Source organism: Pocillopora damicornis, chromosome 3 (genome assembly GCF_964200805.1).
Source record: "Pocillopora damicornis chromosome 3, jaPocDami1.2, whole genome shotgun sequence".
Taxonomy (NCBI): domain Eukaryota; kingdom Metazoa; phylum Cnidaria; class Anthozoa; order Scleractinia; family Pocilloporidae; genus Pocillopora; species Pocillopora damicornis.
This window is the reverse complement of record NC_142672.1, coordinates 22,893,087-22,911,656: the sequence shown is the minus strand read 5'-3', so window position 1 is coordinate 22,911,656 and position 18,570 is coordinate 22,893,087. Positions and strand designations below refer to the sequence as shown.

The window sequence follows — 18,570 nt, the reverse complement described above, 5'->3', positions numbered from 1 at the left end:
AACCAATACCTCCTCGACACGGGCGAGAATGTCCCCCAGCTCCCCCATTCCTTGCGGGAATGTCTCAGTGTAGTGATGACTTTTTATTTCCGTAACGATGAAAACATATATTTTACAGCGAGTATTTTTTACATCAAATGGTTACAATTCCAAAAACATCAATTTTTACGCCAAACTGCTAGACGCTTTTTGCCATTTTACGGCTGACGCTTAACCCAATTAAGACCCTTATACAGACTTTCACCAAATTGAGACCCTTTTACAGAGTTTGACCCAATTAAGACCCTCTTACAGAGTTTGACCAAATTGATACCCTCTTACAGAGTTTGACCCAATTGAAACCCTCTTGCAGAGTTTTAGTTTCAATGCGTACTGAGCAAACAATAAAAACCGAGAGGAAATCATTATTCGAAAAAAAAATAAAAAAGAACGAAAAAGTTTCTCCCTTGAAGTCTTCCATTGTTTTTTTGTTTTGTTTTGTTTTGTTTTTTTTATTCACAAAGATTTTAATTGTTCAGTCAAATGTTTAAGAGATAGTATTAACATATTAAAGAAAAACGAATATAAATTAGGTACACGTGGCATTTTAATTGTTTTGACGACACAGCCAGCAGGATGAAGGTCTCTGCAGAGGTAATGAAAATGGAACATTCGTATAAGTAGGTCATGATTAAAAAGCATTGCCTAACAACGTTCCGTTGTGAGCTGCCGTTTTTTAATCTAAAAAACGAGAAAACCGCTTTCAAGGTATGTAATGTTTTTCTCTAATTCTCAAAGTCAAGATCATCGTCCTTTAAACGCCGCTATAACACAATATTTTCATCAAATTGCCGGGCAAAGACAAAATTATTTTTGACTTAAATTACAAGTCAATCAAATAGATTTAAATGCGGTCGGCCAGTGTTTCCCGCATTAATGCCTATATATGAAAAACAAAGAGGAACTTTTCAAATCATCTTGAGAGTTGCTAATAGTGTGTGCACGCCTTACTTTTTCACTTTTAGGATACAAAATCCGAATGTCTCACCGAGTTTTAAAAGTCGCAATTTTAATCATTGGTATTGCCATCTATGCATTTCTTTGGAACACGATGACCCGTTTTGATGGATACGACGGTAATTGTATTGATGAACCCTTCCTTATTTGACTTTCATTTCCTCGAAGTTCTCATATCAAATTAGTGTTAAAAACATTTCTTCCTTTCTTGCCTTTCTTTTCTTCACAACAAGTAACATATTTCATGTTAATAGCAACATTGTATCGAGAAGGCAACTACATTCTAATAGACATATTAACAAAGCTAAAAAAGCACCAAAGTAGCCTTCCTTTTTGAAAGAAAGGCCCGTGACCAGCTGATAAAAACACATCTTAGACTTTCAGAGACTTTCTCGTTGATTTCTCTAAATATAGATTTTGACAGTACACGGTAACTTTTCAGAGCAATTTTTTATTAATTTTTCTATTAGTCTCATTATTTTGATTAACCACTTTTTTTGTTAAGAGCTACACCGTTCAAATCCATCAACACTTGATGCCAGAATTTACGACAACGTCAGGATTTTTTTGTTGTTCATTGGCTACGACAGAAGCAGGCACACCTTACTTGCTGCTTTGTTAGATGCTCATCCACATGTCGTTGTTGCGAACGACTTTAACATCTTAAAGCAGTGGATTACCATGCCTGAAATATTTGACAGGAAAAAGCATTTTATCTATGAGCTGATTTACGCCAAATCACGCTATGATGTGATGTACGGCGTTCGCTCTCGGTTGGTAAACGGAGGCCCAGTACAGTATCATTACAACGTGAAGGGTCAGTGGCAAGGACAGATCAGTGAGGGTGTACAGGTATAGTTTTCATTTACCTTTAAGACATAACTTGGACACAACGTGCACTCTAATTGGTCAAAAATCACTGGATATTTACTTGTAAATCTATAGAAAACTGAAAAGGAGACAGACCGTCCGAAATTCTCGACTAGAATTTCTCAAACAACTAAATGTTGGCAAATTTTTGCTTCAAGAAAATTTTCATTGGTTTAGAGCTCAGTGGGTGACCGGCAAATAACTGTTTACATGTTATAGCCTGTTCATGCGCGATACGGTTTACCTGAGTTTGGCTCCCAACGGTGCTCTGTATATGTGAATTGTGACAACTTTGATTATCAAAAGCGACGTAAAAAAAATGCCATTACCAAAGCCAATTCCCATCAACGAAAGACAAGATAGATGGAGAGTGTCTTCTGACCACATCTTTATTATAGTCACTGTCTTGCAGATCATTTATTTGCGGTTTTCAAAAACCGTTTTCAAAAACTGTTTGGCCGCTAACTTATAACATATATTTGCTTAAACAAATATATAATTGTTCATCACTCGTGAACTGAAGATTTTGCGAATTTACAAAGTTAAATAAGTTTTGTGCAGTTCACCACAGGAGCTTATCGTCTTGCCTTGATACATGTATGTTGATTTTGGATAAGACTCCAGGATCCGTCTACCTAAATGATTTTGTTTCAATTTATATTGGTCTAGGTCTTTTAACGCCTTTCTGGTACTAAACCGGTGTTTTGTGTTTTTTTAATTTTTTTTGTTGGCTTTTTTTTTTCATATTTAGTGAATTTTTTTAGGGTTTAAGAGAAACAGGCAGCTTATTCATGACTCAACATATATATGAACTAAATCACCAAGGTACTATCCATCCTGTAGAAAAAATGCCAACTTAGTATTTTTATGGAAATAACTGTTTGTCTTTGCTAATACAAAAGGTTTTGTATCAAGCTGTGTGCACATACTCGTAAGTTCTTAGAGATTGGTACCCAAATCGAAACAAATCGTTCAAAAAAAAGAAGCCCAGTCAGTCTGTGATTTAGTCTGCTCATCATCTATTACTCGGCAGTTTCTTATCTTGAACAAACTTTTCACCGGACAAACATTCAATGCGTATAATCCAATAGTTGACAAATGAAGTGTAATAGCTCTGTTGAAACTTAAATTAACTAAAATTTACATCTAAATTGACAAAGGTGTTTTTCTTTTAAACTGTGTCATCGAAGTATTCTCCAGCCTTAAAAAAAAAGTTAAGTATTAAGCATAAAACTTTTGGTCGTTACCATTGGAAAAAGGTGTCTGTATCAAGCTGTCTGAGCGTACTCGTAAGTTCTTTGTTCTTACTTTGGGCGCCGATCATTGATTGCTTAACAGCTTCTCCACTTAAGCAAACATTTCACATTTCAAACTTTTCCTATCTCTTTTTAAAATCCAGTTCAATTAACTGATTGGTCCCTTTTAAGCCATTATTTTTCGCTGCGCGAAAAAATAAACAGACCTTCAGAAATTAGCAAACTACTCGCCGAGAAGGAAAGTTGGCATTTTTTCTGCTTCAAGAAAATTGTAGCGTCAAACCAACTAGTGGTTTGTTGCTAAATTAATCGCCAGAATACGACGTTGTTATCCAAGTTGCAAGCACTCCATCTTTCGGAACTATCTAACAAGAGGCATAGACCACTTGATTTACGCTTTTTACAAAGTCGGTAAAACTCGTCCTGCTATCAAAGATTAATATAAACCAACTCAAGGCATGGCAGCATGGTGCTTTAATAAGTCATAGAAAACGGTTGGTTTGTGGTTTATGCACAGAGACCAACAGATTTGATAGGAAAGAGGTTAAAATTGTCTGTTTATACTGCAGGAAAGCGTAGAATTCTTTTTGCCGCAGACATGACGATGGTCTACCGGCCAAACGAAACACGGAAAATTACGACCATCTGGTTATCATAATCAATCTACTTTGTATCAATACAAATTAGACTGATTATGAAAAATCTGAATGGCATTCAATCAGCACTCAATCAATGTACGTGGAAAGTTGACATGCATGATGACCTAATATCTGCAGCGGATATTGCAGTTATCAGTTCAAAGTCTGCCTGGTTTCCGAGCCGCTTGTGAGTCAAACTTTTCCAAAGTGAGAGAGAAATGGCTCCCTTTTACAAAAAAAAAATATGAATGATAAAACAATTCTTTAATTTGGATTTTGCATGGTATCATAAATTATCATACCTCGTCCCTGTGTTATCTCAGACCTCGGTTTGATAATTTAACCTTATCCAATGATTGTTTAACATCCAGTGCTTTTCTCGCAGGTGATTGGAGATAAGAAAGCAGCTCAGGCTTCGACAATTTTGCTCCAAAGTGAAGGAAGAGAGTATCTCCGAGATTTAGAGCGTAAACTTGGCACAGAGCTTAAATTCATTCATGTTGTGCGTAATCCTTTCGATAATATTGCAACTTTAGCGCTTCGCAAGGCGAAAGTCAAGAAAAACAAAATCCAAGACAACCTTGAGGTTGGTGGGTGGTCGGAGACATTTAAATCTACCTTACAATACGCTATGGTATTATAGTTATTTTGCGATGGGGTGGGGGGGGGGAGGGGAGAGACTAAAACTTGGTGGGCAGGGGGGGGGGGAATAACGTCGACCTGCTGAAGACAAAAAGTCTTACCCTGGGTTTTGAGCGTCTTAATTCGCCATCGAGGTTAAGAAATGCCTTGACTTGCCTGTCGTTTACCGAGAAGGTAAATTTTTATGCACATAAAAGAGTAATAGTAAAGCCAACCATTTTAAAAGAGGGTTTATTGAATTAACTTGTCATTCATACTCCCCGTAGCAGTCACCCTGTCATTATTTTGCTTTTTTGTTTGTCTGTTTTATTTAATTTTTTTTTTTTTATGATGATGAATTTTTCCTCTGTTTGTTTGTTTGTTTGATTATGCTGATACATTTTTTTGTTATGATTTTCTTGATAACGTGCTCCCATGTCTATGTTCATTGGCTAATTGCAGTGCGATTGTCACAAGGAGCTTGATGATTCCATAGCGGAATACAGTACCCAGGTGGAGGGAACTTCGCAAGTCAAGAAGAACTTTCCAGGTTGTGTACTCGACGTGCACAGTATGGATTTGATGAAAAACCCGCGTGAAACCCTCATGAAAATTTGTGACTTCTTGGAAATCACGTGCACCAAGAAATACTTAGAGGACTGTGCTTCAATTGTAAACCCTGTCCCCTCTCACACTCGTCAGTTCGTTAAGTGGACTGAAATACAATTAAACAGAGTTCAGATGTTGATTGAAAATCATTCATTCCTTCAATCATATTCATTTGAAAATTAAAAGATCTTCAAAATGTTTTTTTTAATTTTTTTTTTTGGTTTGAGATAAAGAAAAAAAGTTCCGAGTCCCTCCGAGGAACCGATCCCCAGACTCTCGGATTCCGCACTCGTTCAAGTAAAAGGGCAATATTTTGGTTTTTCCTTTTTTCTTTATTACTGTTGTTGTTTTTGCTTGTTTTTCTTTTCTCATTGGGAACTATTTAATAAGCTAGGTGAACGTTAAGGCAATTGGAAAAGAGTGCGCCTTAACCCTTGCACATATAACCGGAAAGTAGAAGGGGATACTTCCGAGAATTTCTTGTGGCGTTTGTTTCTCTAAAATTAAAATTCCCCATATCTTAATCAAACCATGTCATTTTTTATGTTCGTTTTCAAACTTGAAAGTCAGCTTTTTGCGCCCGCGTAACTTTCTCGAGACCTATAACGGGAAATTGATAGGCTCAAAAACCATACCTCCTCGACACGGGCGTGAAATTTCCCTCAGCTCCCCCATTCCTTGCGAATTCGGTGATTCCTTTTTATTTCCGTGACGATGAAAACATGCATTTTACAGCGAGTACCTTTTTATGTAAAATAGTTAAAATTCCAAAAACGTCAAATTTTGTCTCCACTACACAACAAATAACACAGTAGTGTACACCAAATAAGTTTATTTAGGGAAGCCTGCCGAGAACCAACCCGAGGCATATATAGCCCGGGGAATGCATACATACATATATTCGCAACTGATATACCATATACAATCCTGATATACAGTCAATTCCTTACACATTAAAAAAAAAAGGTATACATTACTAACATGCAAACCTAATCAAGTCTGGATGAACAGAGATGGGCAACCGCTTACAAGGACATAACTCAGTACAGTTATACAGAGGCCAGAAAAAACCTGCCAGCAAAAACCCCTTTGGGGAAAAACATGACAGGAAACCTGGGTAGGAACCATGGCCCAAACTCAGAGCAGTTGGCAGCCCATCCTACAAGGCTTCACAGCTAAAGAAAAAATGTTTTCAAACTAAAATAAATTTGTCATCAGCCAGAGGTGAACGGTTGGTTCTGAGGCCTAGATGGACACCACGTGCTATACTTTCCCATATATACCACTGCATCATTACCCATGATGCTTGGGCCTAAGGCCCAGGCCTTGTCGTATCTCGTGCCGACAAAATATTTATTTCTGCCTTATTCGCAGACTTATTCGTCAGAAATACCATTTTTTGTGCCTAACTGTTAAACGTTTTTTTGCCATTTTACGGCTAACGGTTAACCCAGTTGAGACCCCCTTACAAAGTTTGACCCAATTGAGACCCTCTTACAGAGTTTGACCCAATTGAAACCCCCTCACAGAGTTTGACCCAATTGAGACCCCCTTAAAGAGTTTGACCCAATTGAGACCCTCTTACAGAGTTTGATCAAATAGACACCCTCTTGCAGAGTTTGACTTTATTACGCACTAAGCAAACAATAAAAACCTAGAGGAAATCATTATTCGGAAAAAAAAAATAAAAAAGAACGAAAAAAGTTTCTCCCTTGAAGTCGTCCGTTTGTTTGTTTGTTTGTTTTTGCTTTCATGTTTATTTCATTTGTTCAGTCAAATGTTTGAGAGATGTTATTAGCGTATTAAAGAAAAAAACTATAGATTTGGTACACTTAGCATTTCATTGTTTTGACGGCACGGCCAATAGGATGAAGGGCTCTGCAGAGATAATGAAAATGAAATATACGTATAAGTTTGTCATTACTGAGTAGCATTGCTTAACAACGTTCCTTCGTGAGTTGCCGTTTTTCAATGTAAAGAACTGCACGTTCACGAAAAGATCGGTTTCAAGGTATGCGGCTAATGTGATATCTTAACGATTTTACCGACCCAGTATATGTAAATTTAATGTTTTTCTCTGATTCTTAAATTCAAGATCATAGTCATAGTCAACTCCACAAGCGAATCAAAGCAAATACTTCATTTAATGGTATATTAAGGTTTTCAGCAAATGAAAACCCTAGTACTCTTATTGATCACCATTACTGCTCTCATCTTGAGCACGTCTTAAGTATAACATCACCAGCTTTTGGGCTCAGCGATCACAACCCTACTATTTTGGTTCGCAAACAAAATGCAAATTTGAAATCTACCAAGAAAGCTCATTTTACTGTCACATACCGCCCTTTAAATAATCTGAATGTTAGCAGCCTCATTAAAGATTTAAATGAAGTACCTTGGACCGTCCTTGACACCTTTGACAACGACCCAGACGAAATGTTATCAACTTGGGGAACCCTTGTACTCCATATGGTAGATCGATATGCTTAATTTAAATCAGTCAGAGTTAAGTCTATGAAGAAAACATCGTGGCTTTCGAAAGAAATTCTCACAGCGATTAAAAAGCGCGATTGGTTCAAGAAAGAGCTCGAAAAGGGGCGAACCAAGGAATGTCTTTTAAGAGGCAATCTCTGTAAGAGTGGTCCAGGGCAATTCGCATCGGAAAAAAGTTTTCCCTCAAACTTTGCCCAATAAACTATCTTTGGTAACAAGTAAATAAAACCACATTAGTTTCTGGAAATACCTCAAAATAAAATTTTTAGAGCTCTCAAAACTCAAAGCAGCAAAAGGCCCTTTTTTGACCTCTTGCGACATCGAAAATTTCAAAAGTTGAATAGCCCGGTCCTCGTATCACACCGCATGTAACAAAAAATATTTTGTATTCTTAAAGTGTGTGATATACAAGGTGTATAAAATGCATTTCAATTTTGATATTCGTTTATTCAGAGGCTCGTCGCAATTCATTTAAAAACACTCGTTGGACAGCTTTATAAAATTGGTTAAAAGTACTCTTTCTTTCTCGATTGATATTGCTCAAGTCCAGACCAGACCATTAAAAACTCCGCTTGATTTCTGCCATTAAGATGTTTGGCTGCAGAAAAATATAAAAACATCTTGCACTTATTGATTTTCTTCGCCAAGGTGACTTCGAACTTTTAGCGATATTGCAAGCGTGACAGCCGATTATGCAAATTAGTTCATTGAGCAAACTCCGACCGTTTTATGTGAGTAGCTCAATAAATCTTAGATTTTAACCATTTTAAGTAGAAAATATAGTAGGACAGAGCTTTAAAACCACACCGATTAATACTTTAAGCATTTTAAAAGGCCAAGATTTGACAAATTTTATTATCTCGTGACGAAAGACGTCAACAACAACGTATCGAATATAATTTGATTAGCGCTCGCAAACTCTTTTTTAAAAATTTGGCTTCTGTTATTTCATATTTGAGTTCTGATGGCTTACGCTATTCAAACCTGCATGAACATTTCAAAACCAAACTACAGGATTCTATTTAGTGTAACCGGCGATAACAGCACACACTGAAATGCACCGTGACCACTGTCACATAATTCAATTCTGTAATTATCCTCAATTGCTTCTCCCTTCTTAATAAAGCAGCGATAACATCGCCTTTTGGATCCGAATTCTGGTCGGCAGGAATAAGAGAAATTTTGTCTGCACACCTGTCGTTGTGAAAGTTTCTATTCAGAACTCTAGGGAGTTCTTGTGGAAAAGGGCCCCGCGATTTTTGAGGAAATAAATTATTACGTTACGTGTGACCTCGTTTTTCCAACAATTAGCTATATCTATACTGTAAAGTGCGTAATTGTATTAGCTGTAATTCATATGTCTCTTTCTTTACTGGTTTGCTTGGGATTAATAAAACTAAATTTTTAAGGGGGTATTCGCCAAAAGAAGTCCTGTTTTCAGTCGCGTTCCTCAGAAACTTCGTTCGGAGACTCACGAGGAGTTTCCGGTTTGTTTAACTTGCCTCAAAGTACTGACTCAATAAAGAGTCATCTCTGCTTAATCCTTTTGTCAAAAGAGAGATTCACAGAAGGACAGCTTATCTTTGCAAGGGCTGGCCTGTTCGATGTAGAAGATTCAGTTATGGCAAAATGTGGATCTGCGCAAAACATAGGCACACTTATGGGAAGTTCTGGCGTTAAAGGTCAGCGTGCCAGTATCCGACACACCCTGGTAGCGATTCCAAAGGGCTAAAGAGCCGGTATTCTGTCAATTTGCAAATGTCAAAGGCCATTTCTAAGATGTATGGCGTTCTATAGAGGTGTACACGATACTGCAGCTGATGGAGCGGATGGTTTCAAGGATTTTCTCCAAATTATAGACGAATTGGAAAGCGTGGGAGCAGAAAAGGACTAGTGTAAAGAAGTTCGGAAGAGGCTTCAGGAGAGCAAGTTGTATTTGAAAACTACATACCGTAATCACTGCGAAGAGGACGATAGCAAATGTGCCGATCACTGTAGGGTCTTTGCACTGAGCCATGCTGGTGACACTGACGTTCAGAAAGTATGCAGTCACAGTCACAACGTGAAGTGTGAGGTTTGTGAGATGCTGAAGAGTGTTTTTGAAGAAGTAAAAGGCGCTATTTCTGAGTACACAATGCAATTGGGTAGTTTTCAAGCGGAAGACTATCTGTATGAAGCAAAAAATGCTGCCGCTAAGATCTTTGAATGGAGAGGGCATATCCTGAGAGCAGAAACCAGGATCAGTACGAGCGGCAAATTGTCGATACTTTGGAGGGAGATGAAGCATCTATAATAGTTGAGTGGACAATGAAGTTCATAGCGATGAAGTTCCGGGAAAAGCAAGCAGAATGGTTTCCCAAGAGGGAAATCAATTGGCATGTGAGTAGCGTTGTTGTAAGACAGGAGGAAAGCCTGGAAGTAACCTAATACGTACACCTTCTTAACAGCTGTAAAAAAGACTGGTTTTCAGTGCTGTCAGTCCTAGAAAATCTCTTGGTCACCATAAAGTTACGAAATTCAGGAATGAAAAAGGCCTTTATAAGATCGGATGAAGCAGGTTACTATCACAACAGTAGGCTAGTATCATCTCTACGAGGGCTCGGACATCAAGATTGCCACTTTCAGCAACTTACACAAGAGGGCCTGCGAGTTTGGAGAGCGTTTAATGTTGGGCCTGGAAAGTTTATTCGGTAAAATTAAAATTGCAATTTTTCCAAAGAAAAAATGACGGATCTGGTGGAGGAGATTCCATTTTTCCCCACTACTGCTCGACGAACTGCATCAGCAGGAGAAAGCAGTGATGGCAACGACGGTAGTTCCTATCAATGCCCTGAACCCGGTTTCGATGACGATTTTAAGACCCAGGCCGACCTTGACTTCCATATGAACTAGCTAGTTCATCATGTAAGTCCTGTCCCTGCGAGCATGACTTAAAGTCTTAATGACAAAGTGAAGAGATAGTGGGTTCCTTACTTTCCGTCATTGTCATTAGAGGGTGAAAGTTCGACTGAACTGGTTGCAGTGGCCACAGAACCCTTGAAAAGTACATCAAAGATCGGGATGGGTTCTTCATAAGAGAGGTTAAAGTGAACGGCTTTCGCAAAACGTCAGGCAGTACTTGAAACAGAAATTTAATATCGGATGAGACACTGGCAGAAACCAAACCCAGAGAAAGTAGCAAAGGATATGCGAACTGCTTGCACAATAGATAGAGTGAGAATGTTCGATAGAACAGAGTGGTTATCCAACATACAGATTCAGGGTTTCTTCTCGAGATTGCGCCTTAAACAGTGCTCTAAAATACAACAAGAATCGGATGATGCCACCGACGCAGACGACCACTTGATAGAAGCATCCGCGTCTGATGTAGACGAAGGGTGTTTGAGAGAGGCGAGGAACACAGATTGAAACATCCAATCATGTTTGATTTGTATGATGTGTGCTCGTTGGCAAGAGAAGCAAGGTTGTCTAGTCTCAAAGTCAAGATGCTAAGAGACATATACGAACATTTTGAGCTCGCATTCAAAACGCAAGATACAAATGCAGCACCTTTTGCAAAAATGGAGGAATTGATTTCGGAGTGCAGTTGTTATGCAATCTAGTTATGACGTCCACCCGTTATGCGAATGCGAATCATTTTTTACAAGAACTCTTCAAACTTATGAACAGAGACTGTTATGCAGACAGATGTGACGACAAAAAATAATTTTTTCCCTTTCAGCTAGAAATCCGAGAAATCGCTGCTTTATTTAGACGTGAGAAGTATTCAGGACAATTACGCGATGGAATTACGTGACAGAGTCACTGGTCACGGTGTATTTCAGTGTGTGCTGTTATCGCCGGTTACACTAAATAGAATCCTGTAGTTTAATTTTGAAATGTTCATGCAGGTTTGAATAGCGTAAGCCATCAGAACTCAAATATGAAATAACAGAAGCCAAATTTTTAAAAAAGAGTTTGCGAGCGCTAATCAAATTATGATATTCGATACGTTGTTGACGTCTTTCGTCACGAGATAATAAAATTTGTCAAATTTTGGCCTTTTAAAATGCTTAAAGTATTAATCGGTGTGGTTTTAAAGCTCTGTCCTACTATATTTTCTACTTAAAATGGTTAAAATCTAAGATTTATTGAGCTACTCACATAAAACGGTCGGAGTTTGCTCAATGAACTAATTTGCATAATCGGCTGTCACGCTTGCAATATCGCTAAAAGTTCGAAGTCACCTCGGCGAAGAAAATCAATAAGTGCAAGATGTTTTTATATTTTTCTGCAGCCAAACATCTTAATGGCAGAAATCAAGCGGAGTTTTTAATGGTCTGGTCTGGACTTGAGCAATATCAATCGAGAAAGAAAGAGTACTTTTAACCAATTTCAGAAAGCTGTCCAACGAGTGTTTTTAAATAAATTACGACGAGTCTCTGAATAAACGAATATCAAAATTGAAATGCATTATATACACCTTGTATATTACACACTTTAAGAATACAAAATATTTTTTGTTGAATGCGGTGTGATACGAGGACCGGGCTATTCAACTTTTGAAATTTTCGATGTCGCAAGAGGTCAAAAAAGGGCCTTTTGCCGCTTTGACTTTTGAGAGCTCTAAAAATTTTATTTTGAGGTATTTCCAGAAACTAATGTGGTTTTATTTACTTGTTACCAAAGATAGTTTATTGGGCAAAGTTTGAGGGAAAACTTTTTTCCGATGCGAAATGCTCTGGACCGCTCTTACAGAGATCGCCTTTTAATTCTGCTAGAAACAAAGTAGTACGACTTATTGAAAAAACCAAAAAAGAAGCGGTTATTAATGAAATAGACAACAGAAAATTGAACTCCAGAGTCCTATGGAAGACCTTGAAGAGCATTTTTCCCACCAAAACGAAATAGACGAGTCGAATAAACTCTCTAACCAAAGACGGAACCAGCTATTCTACCCCAGAAGAAAATATCCAACGTATTCAATGAGAATTTTATCTCTATTGCTGATAACATAATTTATAACACAATCAATACTGAACCCGATCTAACCAGTTTGGTGGATTTCGTAAATCGTAAAAAGCTGGCAACTCCGCTGATTTCAGTAAACCCACAATTTCATGACGCGAAGTTTTAGAAATCATCAAATCACTCCCATCAAATGTTGCAACTGGACTTGATGGAATCAGTTCCCCTTTGTTAAAATTAATCGCTCCTGCAGTTGCTCCAGGTCTAGCAAAAGTGATACACTGCAGAATAATTAACAGCATCTGCCCGGCTCAACTCAAACTGGCTCGCGTCACTCTGATTCACAAACAGGAGAGTAAAACCGATCTTGAACATTACAGACCTACGTCAGTCCTCTCTGTCATTTCGAAGATTCTCGAGAAACATGTCTGCAAACACTTCATTGCTTTTCTCATTAATCACAATCTAATCTAAATGCCAATCGGGTTTTAGAGCTAACCACTCCTGCGAAACCATCCTTGTCAAAATTACATATGAACGGCTAGCAGCAATGGATAAAGGCCTCTTTACTGGTGCTGTTATGATCGATCTGCGCAAAGCTTTCGACGTTGTAGACCGTAAACTGCTGCTCAAGAAAGTTTAGGTATATGACTTGAACACTAACTCCCTCAAATGGTTCCAAAGTTACCTTAGCGGAAGGTATCAAAAGGTATGTGTCGAGGGTAAACTATCTGAACCGCTCGGTATTCACTCCGGTGTACCGTAGGGGAGTATTCTTGGTCCTGCTCTTTTTCTGCTCTCCATAAATGATCTACCTCTGGTACTGAAGAATAATATTGGCATTTATGCCGATGACTCGACCCTTTATGCATCTGCACCTTCTTTAGCTGAAGTCGAGGAGAAAATTAAACCTGACATTGATGCAGTATCGATGTGGGCAAAGGAAAATAAAATGAAAATACAGCCAGCAAAGACAAAGTACAGTATAATCTCGACCGGACAAAAAATTGCAAATTCAGCAAAACAATGTCTTGACCTTTCATTTGACGGCATGCAACTCTCTAAGATTGATACAATAAATCGTTTGAACCAGGAGGTAACATGTAATAGTGTAGTTTGATCGTCCAGGTGAGTGTGGTCCTAAAAAGGACTGTTGTCGGTAATAGTGACTGACGTTTCGACAATCTGAGCGGAAGTTATCATCAGAGTCAAGTGAAAGGTTGTTGTCAGTCGAATGTACTTAGTCCGGTTTGTATAAACTGATTGGTCAGTTTTGTCGTGATGTTATTCGCTGTAAGACTCAAGTGGCGTAGGTCAATCGTGATTGGTTGGTTTGGATCCGTTAGTGAACTTAGGTCGTTCTTTTCGGTTCGTTTGTAATGTTAATGTCGTGAATGAGTCGTTTATATAGTGCCGGTAGTGGTTGACACCTCTTGAGGGGAGTCTGTTCCAAGTTAGTAAACCAACTTTCCAGGGTCAGTCATTGAAAATAGCTGGTGTTGTAGGTTAGGCATTGCGCAGAGCCCCAGTCAATAGTGTGGTTCGTATGTAGGTGATGTTCAGCAATGTGATTGTTGACATTGCCTTTCCTCGTCGCTCGTTTGTGTTTAGTCAGTCTAGTTGTGAGGTTTCTGCCAGTCTCACCGATGTAGGAGGCGTGGCAGTCGGAGCAATTGATCTTATATACTGCTCTTTGTCTGTTCCTCAGTTCGTCTTTGTCTTTGACGTTAGTCAGTAACTGACGTAGAGTGGTAATAGGCTTGTGAGCGAGGCAGATATTGAATGGTTATAGGATACGCGAGATGTTCTCAGATATGCCTTTTATGTATGGTATAGTTGCTGTGGTCGTAGGAGTTGTGTTGTCGTTAGCTTCGGTAGTAGTAGTAGGTCTGTGAGCGTTACGTTGGATGAAGTCTTCGTTGTAGTTGTTCTTTGAAAAAACACGGTTAAGGTACTTGTTCTCGTCGGATAAGCTGTCTGTCGTATTACATACTGATTGCGCTCGTCGGGTAAGAGTCCTGATTGTAGTGGCTTTGTGTGATGTCGGGTTGTAGGATGACTCGTCCAGTAATCTGTCGGTATGTGTCGGTTTCCTGTAAACTGTTGTCCGTAGTGAGTTGTCGTCACGGCTTACCAGACAGTCTAGAAAAAATAGTTTACCATTTTCTTCACCTCTCTAGTAAACTATGTGTCAGTGTTTTGTTCGTTAAGGTGATGGTGTAACGCGTCGATTTCGTCGTGTCTTACGGCGGTGAAAGTATCGTCAACGTAGCGTAACCAAAGTGGTATCTTCTGTCGGCAAGTCGAAAGGGCGCTGTCCTCGATGTTCTGCATCACAATTTCTGCTACAACAACGGAAACTGGAGACCCTATAGCTGTACCGTGTAACTGTTTGTAGTGTTTACCGTTGTACTGAAAGTAAGTTGATGTCAAGCAAAGGTTTAGTAAGTCCATAATGTCCTCTGTCGGTAGCGGTAGAGGGTCGATGGATTGCAGGATAGCAGTCTCAGTACATTGTAGTGCTAGTTGGAGAGGAATACTGGTAAAAAGCGATTTCACATCAAATGACACTAGTTTGTAATCGTCAGGTATCTCTACAGTCTCAGTGGCGTTAATGAAGTCCTTAGTGGATTGTAGTTTTCGTCAGCAGGCACACCCTACCTGCTGCCTTGCTAGATGCTCATCCACATGTCGTTGTTGCCGCTGACTTGAACATCTTAAAGCAGGGGATTACCATGCCTGAGATATTTGACAAGAAAAATTATTTTATCTATGAGCTCATTTACGCCAAATCACGCTATGATGTGATGTATGGTGTTCGCTCTCGGTAGGTAAACGGGGCCCAGTACAGTATCATTACAACGTGAAGAGTCAGTGGCAAGGACAGATCAATGAGGATGTACATGTATAGTTTTCATTTACCTTTATGACATAACTTGGACACAACGTGCGCTCTAATTGGTAAAAAATCAATGAATATTTACCTATATATCCATAGAAAACTGAAACATCTTCCCGTCTGGTAAAATGTCAGCAGAAGGGGAAAATTTCCAGATTTTAATTTGGTGAAGGCCTTTGGTTTGAAGGAAACGAGGAGGACGCTTTGAACGTCAACTAAATAGATACTATTTTTCAAACATTATCAAATCTCTTTTATGATATTAAGTTCCACTAACTGTTGCTCCCTTTTAAGCCTTAATTTTTCGCTGTGCGAAAACGAAAGAGACAGACCGTCAGAAATTCTCGACTAGAATTACCCAAACTACTAAAAGTTGGCAAATTTTTGCTTCGAGCAAATTGTCATAAAGCTTTTCTGGTATTAAACCGGTTTTTTTTCTTTTTTTCATATTTATTGAATTTATTTAGGGATCGATTAAGAGAAACGGGCAGCTTAATCACCACTCAATATTTATATAAACTAAATCACCAATGTACTATCCATCCTGTAGAAAAAAATGCCAACTTAGTATTTTTATGGAAATAACTGTTTGTCTTTGCTAATAAAAAAGGTTTTGTATCATGCTGCACATACTCGTAAGTTCTTAGAGATTGGTACCCAAATCAGAGCAAATCTTTCAAAATATAAAGACCCAGTCAGTCTGTGATTCAGTCTGCTGTGTTCCGATCATCTATTACTCGGCAGTTTCTTCTCTTGAACAAACTTTTCATTGGACAAACATTCAATGTGTATAATCCAATAGTTAATAAATGAAGTGTAATAGCTCGGTTGGAACTTAAATTAACTAAAATTTGCATCTAAATTGACAAAGGTCTGTTTTTCTTTTAAACTGAATCTTCAAGAAATATTCCAGCCTTAAAAGAAATATGACAAGTTAAGTGTTCTACTATTAAAAAATTAACGTTAAAAAGCAACTACGTTTCGACCGCTTAGTGTTCATTTTCAAGTTCAAGGATAAATTATTTATCATGCGCTTATATAATCAATAGAAAAAAAGCCAATGAGTCCTGACTAAAACTCCTAAATATTTACATAGAAACAATACGATTGTTGAAAATTGAGGCAAGAATGATAAAAAACGCTGAGGCGAAAAAAACAATATTAAAAGTGAATCGATTAGATAAAGACTTTTGCACGGATAGAATCACACTGTTTGTTCAATTTTTTTTTAAGTTCGCGAATAAAAAGCATTTCAAAGATCAAACAGTCCGGTTTACTCAGATATTTCTCCAAAATCTTGAAAATTATTTCTCTGGTCTCAGGATCCTTTCCATGCTCGTCCTTAACTTGTTTGCCGATTGTTGATCGCTTGTGTTCCTCCAAACGTTAATGTAAGTGTCGTCTCGTGGAGCCGACATAGTCTGCAATAGTTTCTCCTCTTGAATAAACTTTTCACCGAACAAACATTCAATGTATGTAATCCAATAGTTGATAAATGACGTGTAATAGCTCGGTTGAAACTTAAATTAACTCAAATGTTGCATCTAAATTGACAAAGGTCTGTTTTTCTTTTGAACTGAGTCATCAAATTATTCCCCAGCCTTTAAAAAAAGATGACAATGAAAGTTAAGTATTTCTATGAAAATAACTTTTGGTCGTTGCAGTCGGAAAAAGGTCTCTGAATCATTCCACATTTCAAACGTTTCAAATCTCTTTTAAAATTCAGCTCAACTAACTGATTGTTCCCTTTTAAGCCTTAATTTTTTGCTTCGCAAAAAAGGAGACAAACCTTCTGAAATTACCAAACTACTCGCCGAGAAGGAATAGTTAGCATTTTTTTCTGCTTCAAGAAAATTGTAGCAACAAACCAACCGGTGGTTTGTTGCTAAATTAATCGCCAGAATACGACGTTGTTATGCACGTTGTAAGCACTCCATCTCTCGGAACTATTTAACCAGAGGCAAAGATCACCGGTAATTGCTTAAGGTTAGTTTACGTTTCTTACTAAGCCGGTAAAACTCGTCCTACAGTCAAAAGTTAATGTAAACCAACTCGAGGCATGGCAGCATGGTGGTTTATTAAGTCATAGAGAACGGTTCGTTTGTGGTTTATGCACAGAGACAGACAGATTTGATAGGCAAGATGTTAAACCTGTCTTTTTAAACTGCAGGAAAGCGCAGAATTCTTTTTGCCGCAGACATGACGATGGTCTACCGGCCAAACGAAACACGGAAAAGTAGCACCTTGTACGGTCGTACGCTCGTACATCCAAAGTTTTTCGGCTTGATGGGTTACTACTATTTTGTATAATTATGGGGCTACGCTCTGCGAGCTCCGCTATTACACTTCATTTATCAACTATTGGATTATAGACATTGTATGTTTGTCCGGTGAAAATGTTTTCTACAGGATGGATAGAACCTTGGTGATTTAGTTTATATAAATGTTGAGTCGTGAATAAGCTGCCTGTTTCTCTTAAACCCTAAATAGATTCAGTGAATATGAAAGAAAAAAAAACCGGTCTAGTACCACCGACATCTTGCTGGATGGGCAGATGTTTCACTTTTCTATGGATATACTGGTAAATTTCCAATGATTTTTGACCAATTAGAGCACACGTTGTGTCCAAGTTATGTCTTAAAGGTAAATGAAAACTATACCTGTACATCCTCATTGATCTGTCCTTGCCACTGACCCTCCACGTTGTAATGATACTGTACTGGGCCCCCGTTTACCAACCGAGAGCAACCGCCGTACATCACATCATAACGCGATTTGGCGTAAATCAATAAGCGTTAAAAAAAAAGCAAACAAACAAACGGACGACTTTAAGGGAGAAACTTTTTTAGTTCGCTTTTTTCGAATAATTATTTCTTATAAGTTTTTATTGTTTGCTCAGTGCGTAATAAAGTCAAACTCTGCAAGAGGGTCTCAATTGAGTCAAACTCTGTAAGATGGTCTTAATTGGGTCAAACTCTGCAAGAGGGTCTCAATCGGGTTAACTGTTTTTGTTTGGCAAAAAACGTTTAGCAGTTAGGCACAAAAATTGACGTTTTGAGAATTTTAACCATTTGACGTAAAAATACTCGCTGTAAAATGTATGTTTTCATGGTTACGGAAATAAAAAGGCATCACCCCTCTGAGACAGTCCCGCAAGGAATGGGTGAGCTGGGGGAAATTTCTCGCCCGTATCGAGGAGGTATGGGTTTTTGAGCCCATCAATTTCCCGTTATAGGTCTCA

General features: G+C 38.4%; 2 protein-coding genes and 1 long non-coding RNA gene across 3 annotated transcripts; 2 read left to right on the top strand and 1 right to left on the bottom strand.

Annotated features, from left to right (window-relative positions):
• Window positions 1-610: 610 nt before the first annotated feature.
• On the top strand, window positions 611-5,190 carry LOC113675513 (uncharacterized). The gene is made up of 5 exons (XM_027192109.2): window positions 611-747; window positions 1,005-1,115; window positions 1,502-1,848; window positions 4,146-4,346; window positions 4,844-5,190. Exons 2-5 carry the CDS (start codon window positions 1,019-1,021, stop codon window positions 5,171-5,173), a joined length of 975 nt encoding a protein of 324 aa, XP_027047910.2. The 5' UTR covers window positions 611-747; window positions 1,005-1,018; the 3' UTR covers window positions 5,174-5,190.
• Window positions 5,191-7,797: 2,607 nt separating this feature from the next.
• Window positions 7,798-13,383, top strand: LOC149048867 (uncharacterized). The gene is made up of 2 exons (XR_016185411.1): window positions 7,798-8,027; window positions 9,367-13,383. It is a non-coding gene; the product is annotated as an uncharacterized LOC149048867 (long non-coding RNA).
• An 833-nt stretch (window positions 13,384-14,216) lies between these two features.
• LOC149048866 (uncharacterized) lies at window positions 14,217-14,884 on the bottom strand. Its single transcript, XM_089199566.1, is given in 2 exon segments — window positions 14,217-14,602; window positions 14,605-14,884. Coding segments are annotated over 2 exon segments (666 nt in total).
• Window positions 14,885-18,570: the final 3,686 nt, after the last annotated feature.

What these genes read in the sequence shown, in the direction of transcription:
- LOC113675513 (XM_027192109.2), top strand. Translation starts at nt 1,019, where the DNA reads ATGTCTCACCGAGTTTTAAAAGTCGCAATTTTAATCATTGGTATTGCC. An exon ending in CCGTTTTGATGGATACGACG is followed by an intron (nt 1,116 to 1,501) that starts GTAATTGTATTG and finishes TTTTTTGTTAAG; the next exon opens with AGCTACACCGTTCAAATCCA. An exon ending in AGATCAGTGAGGGTGTACAG is followed by an intron (nt 1,849 to 4,145) that starts GTATAGTTTTCA and finishes CTTTTCTCGCAG; the next exon opens with GTGATTGGAGATAAGAAAGC.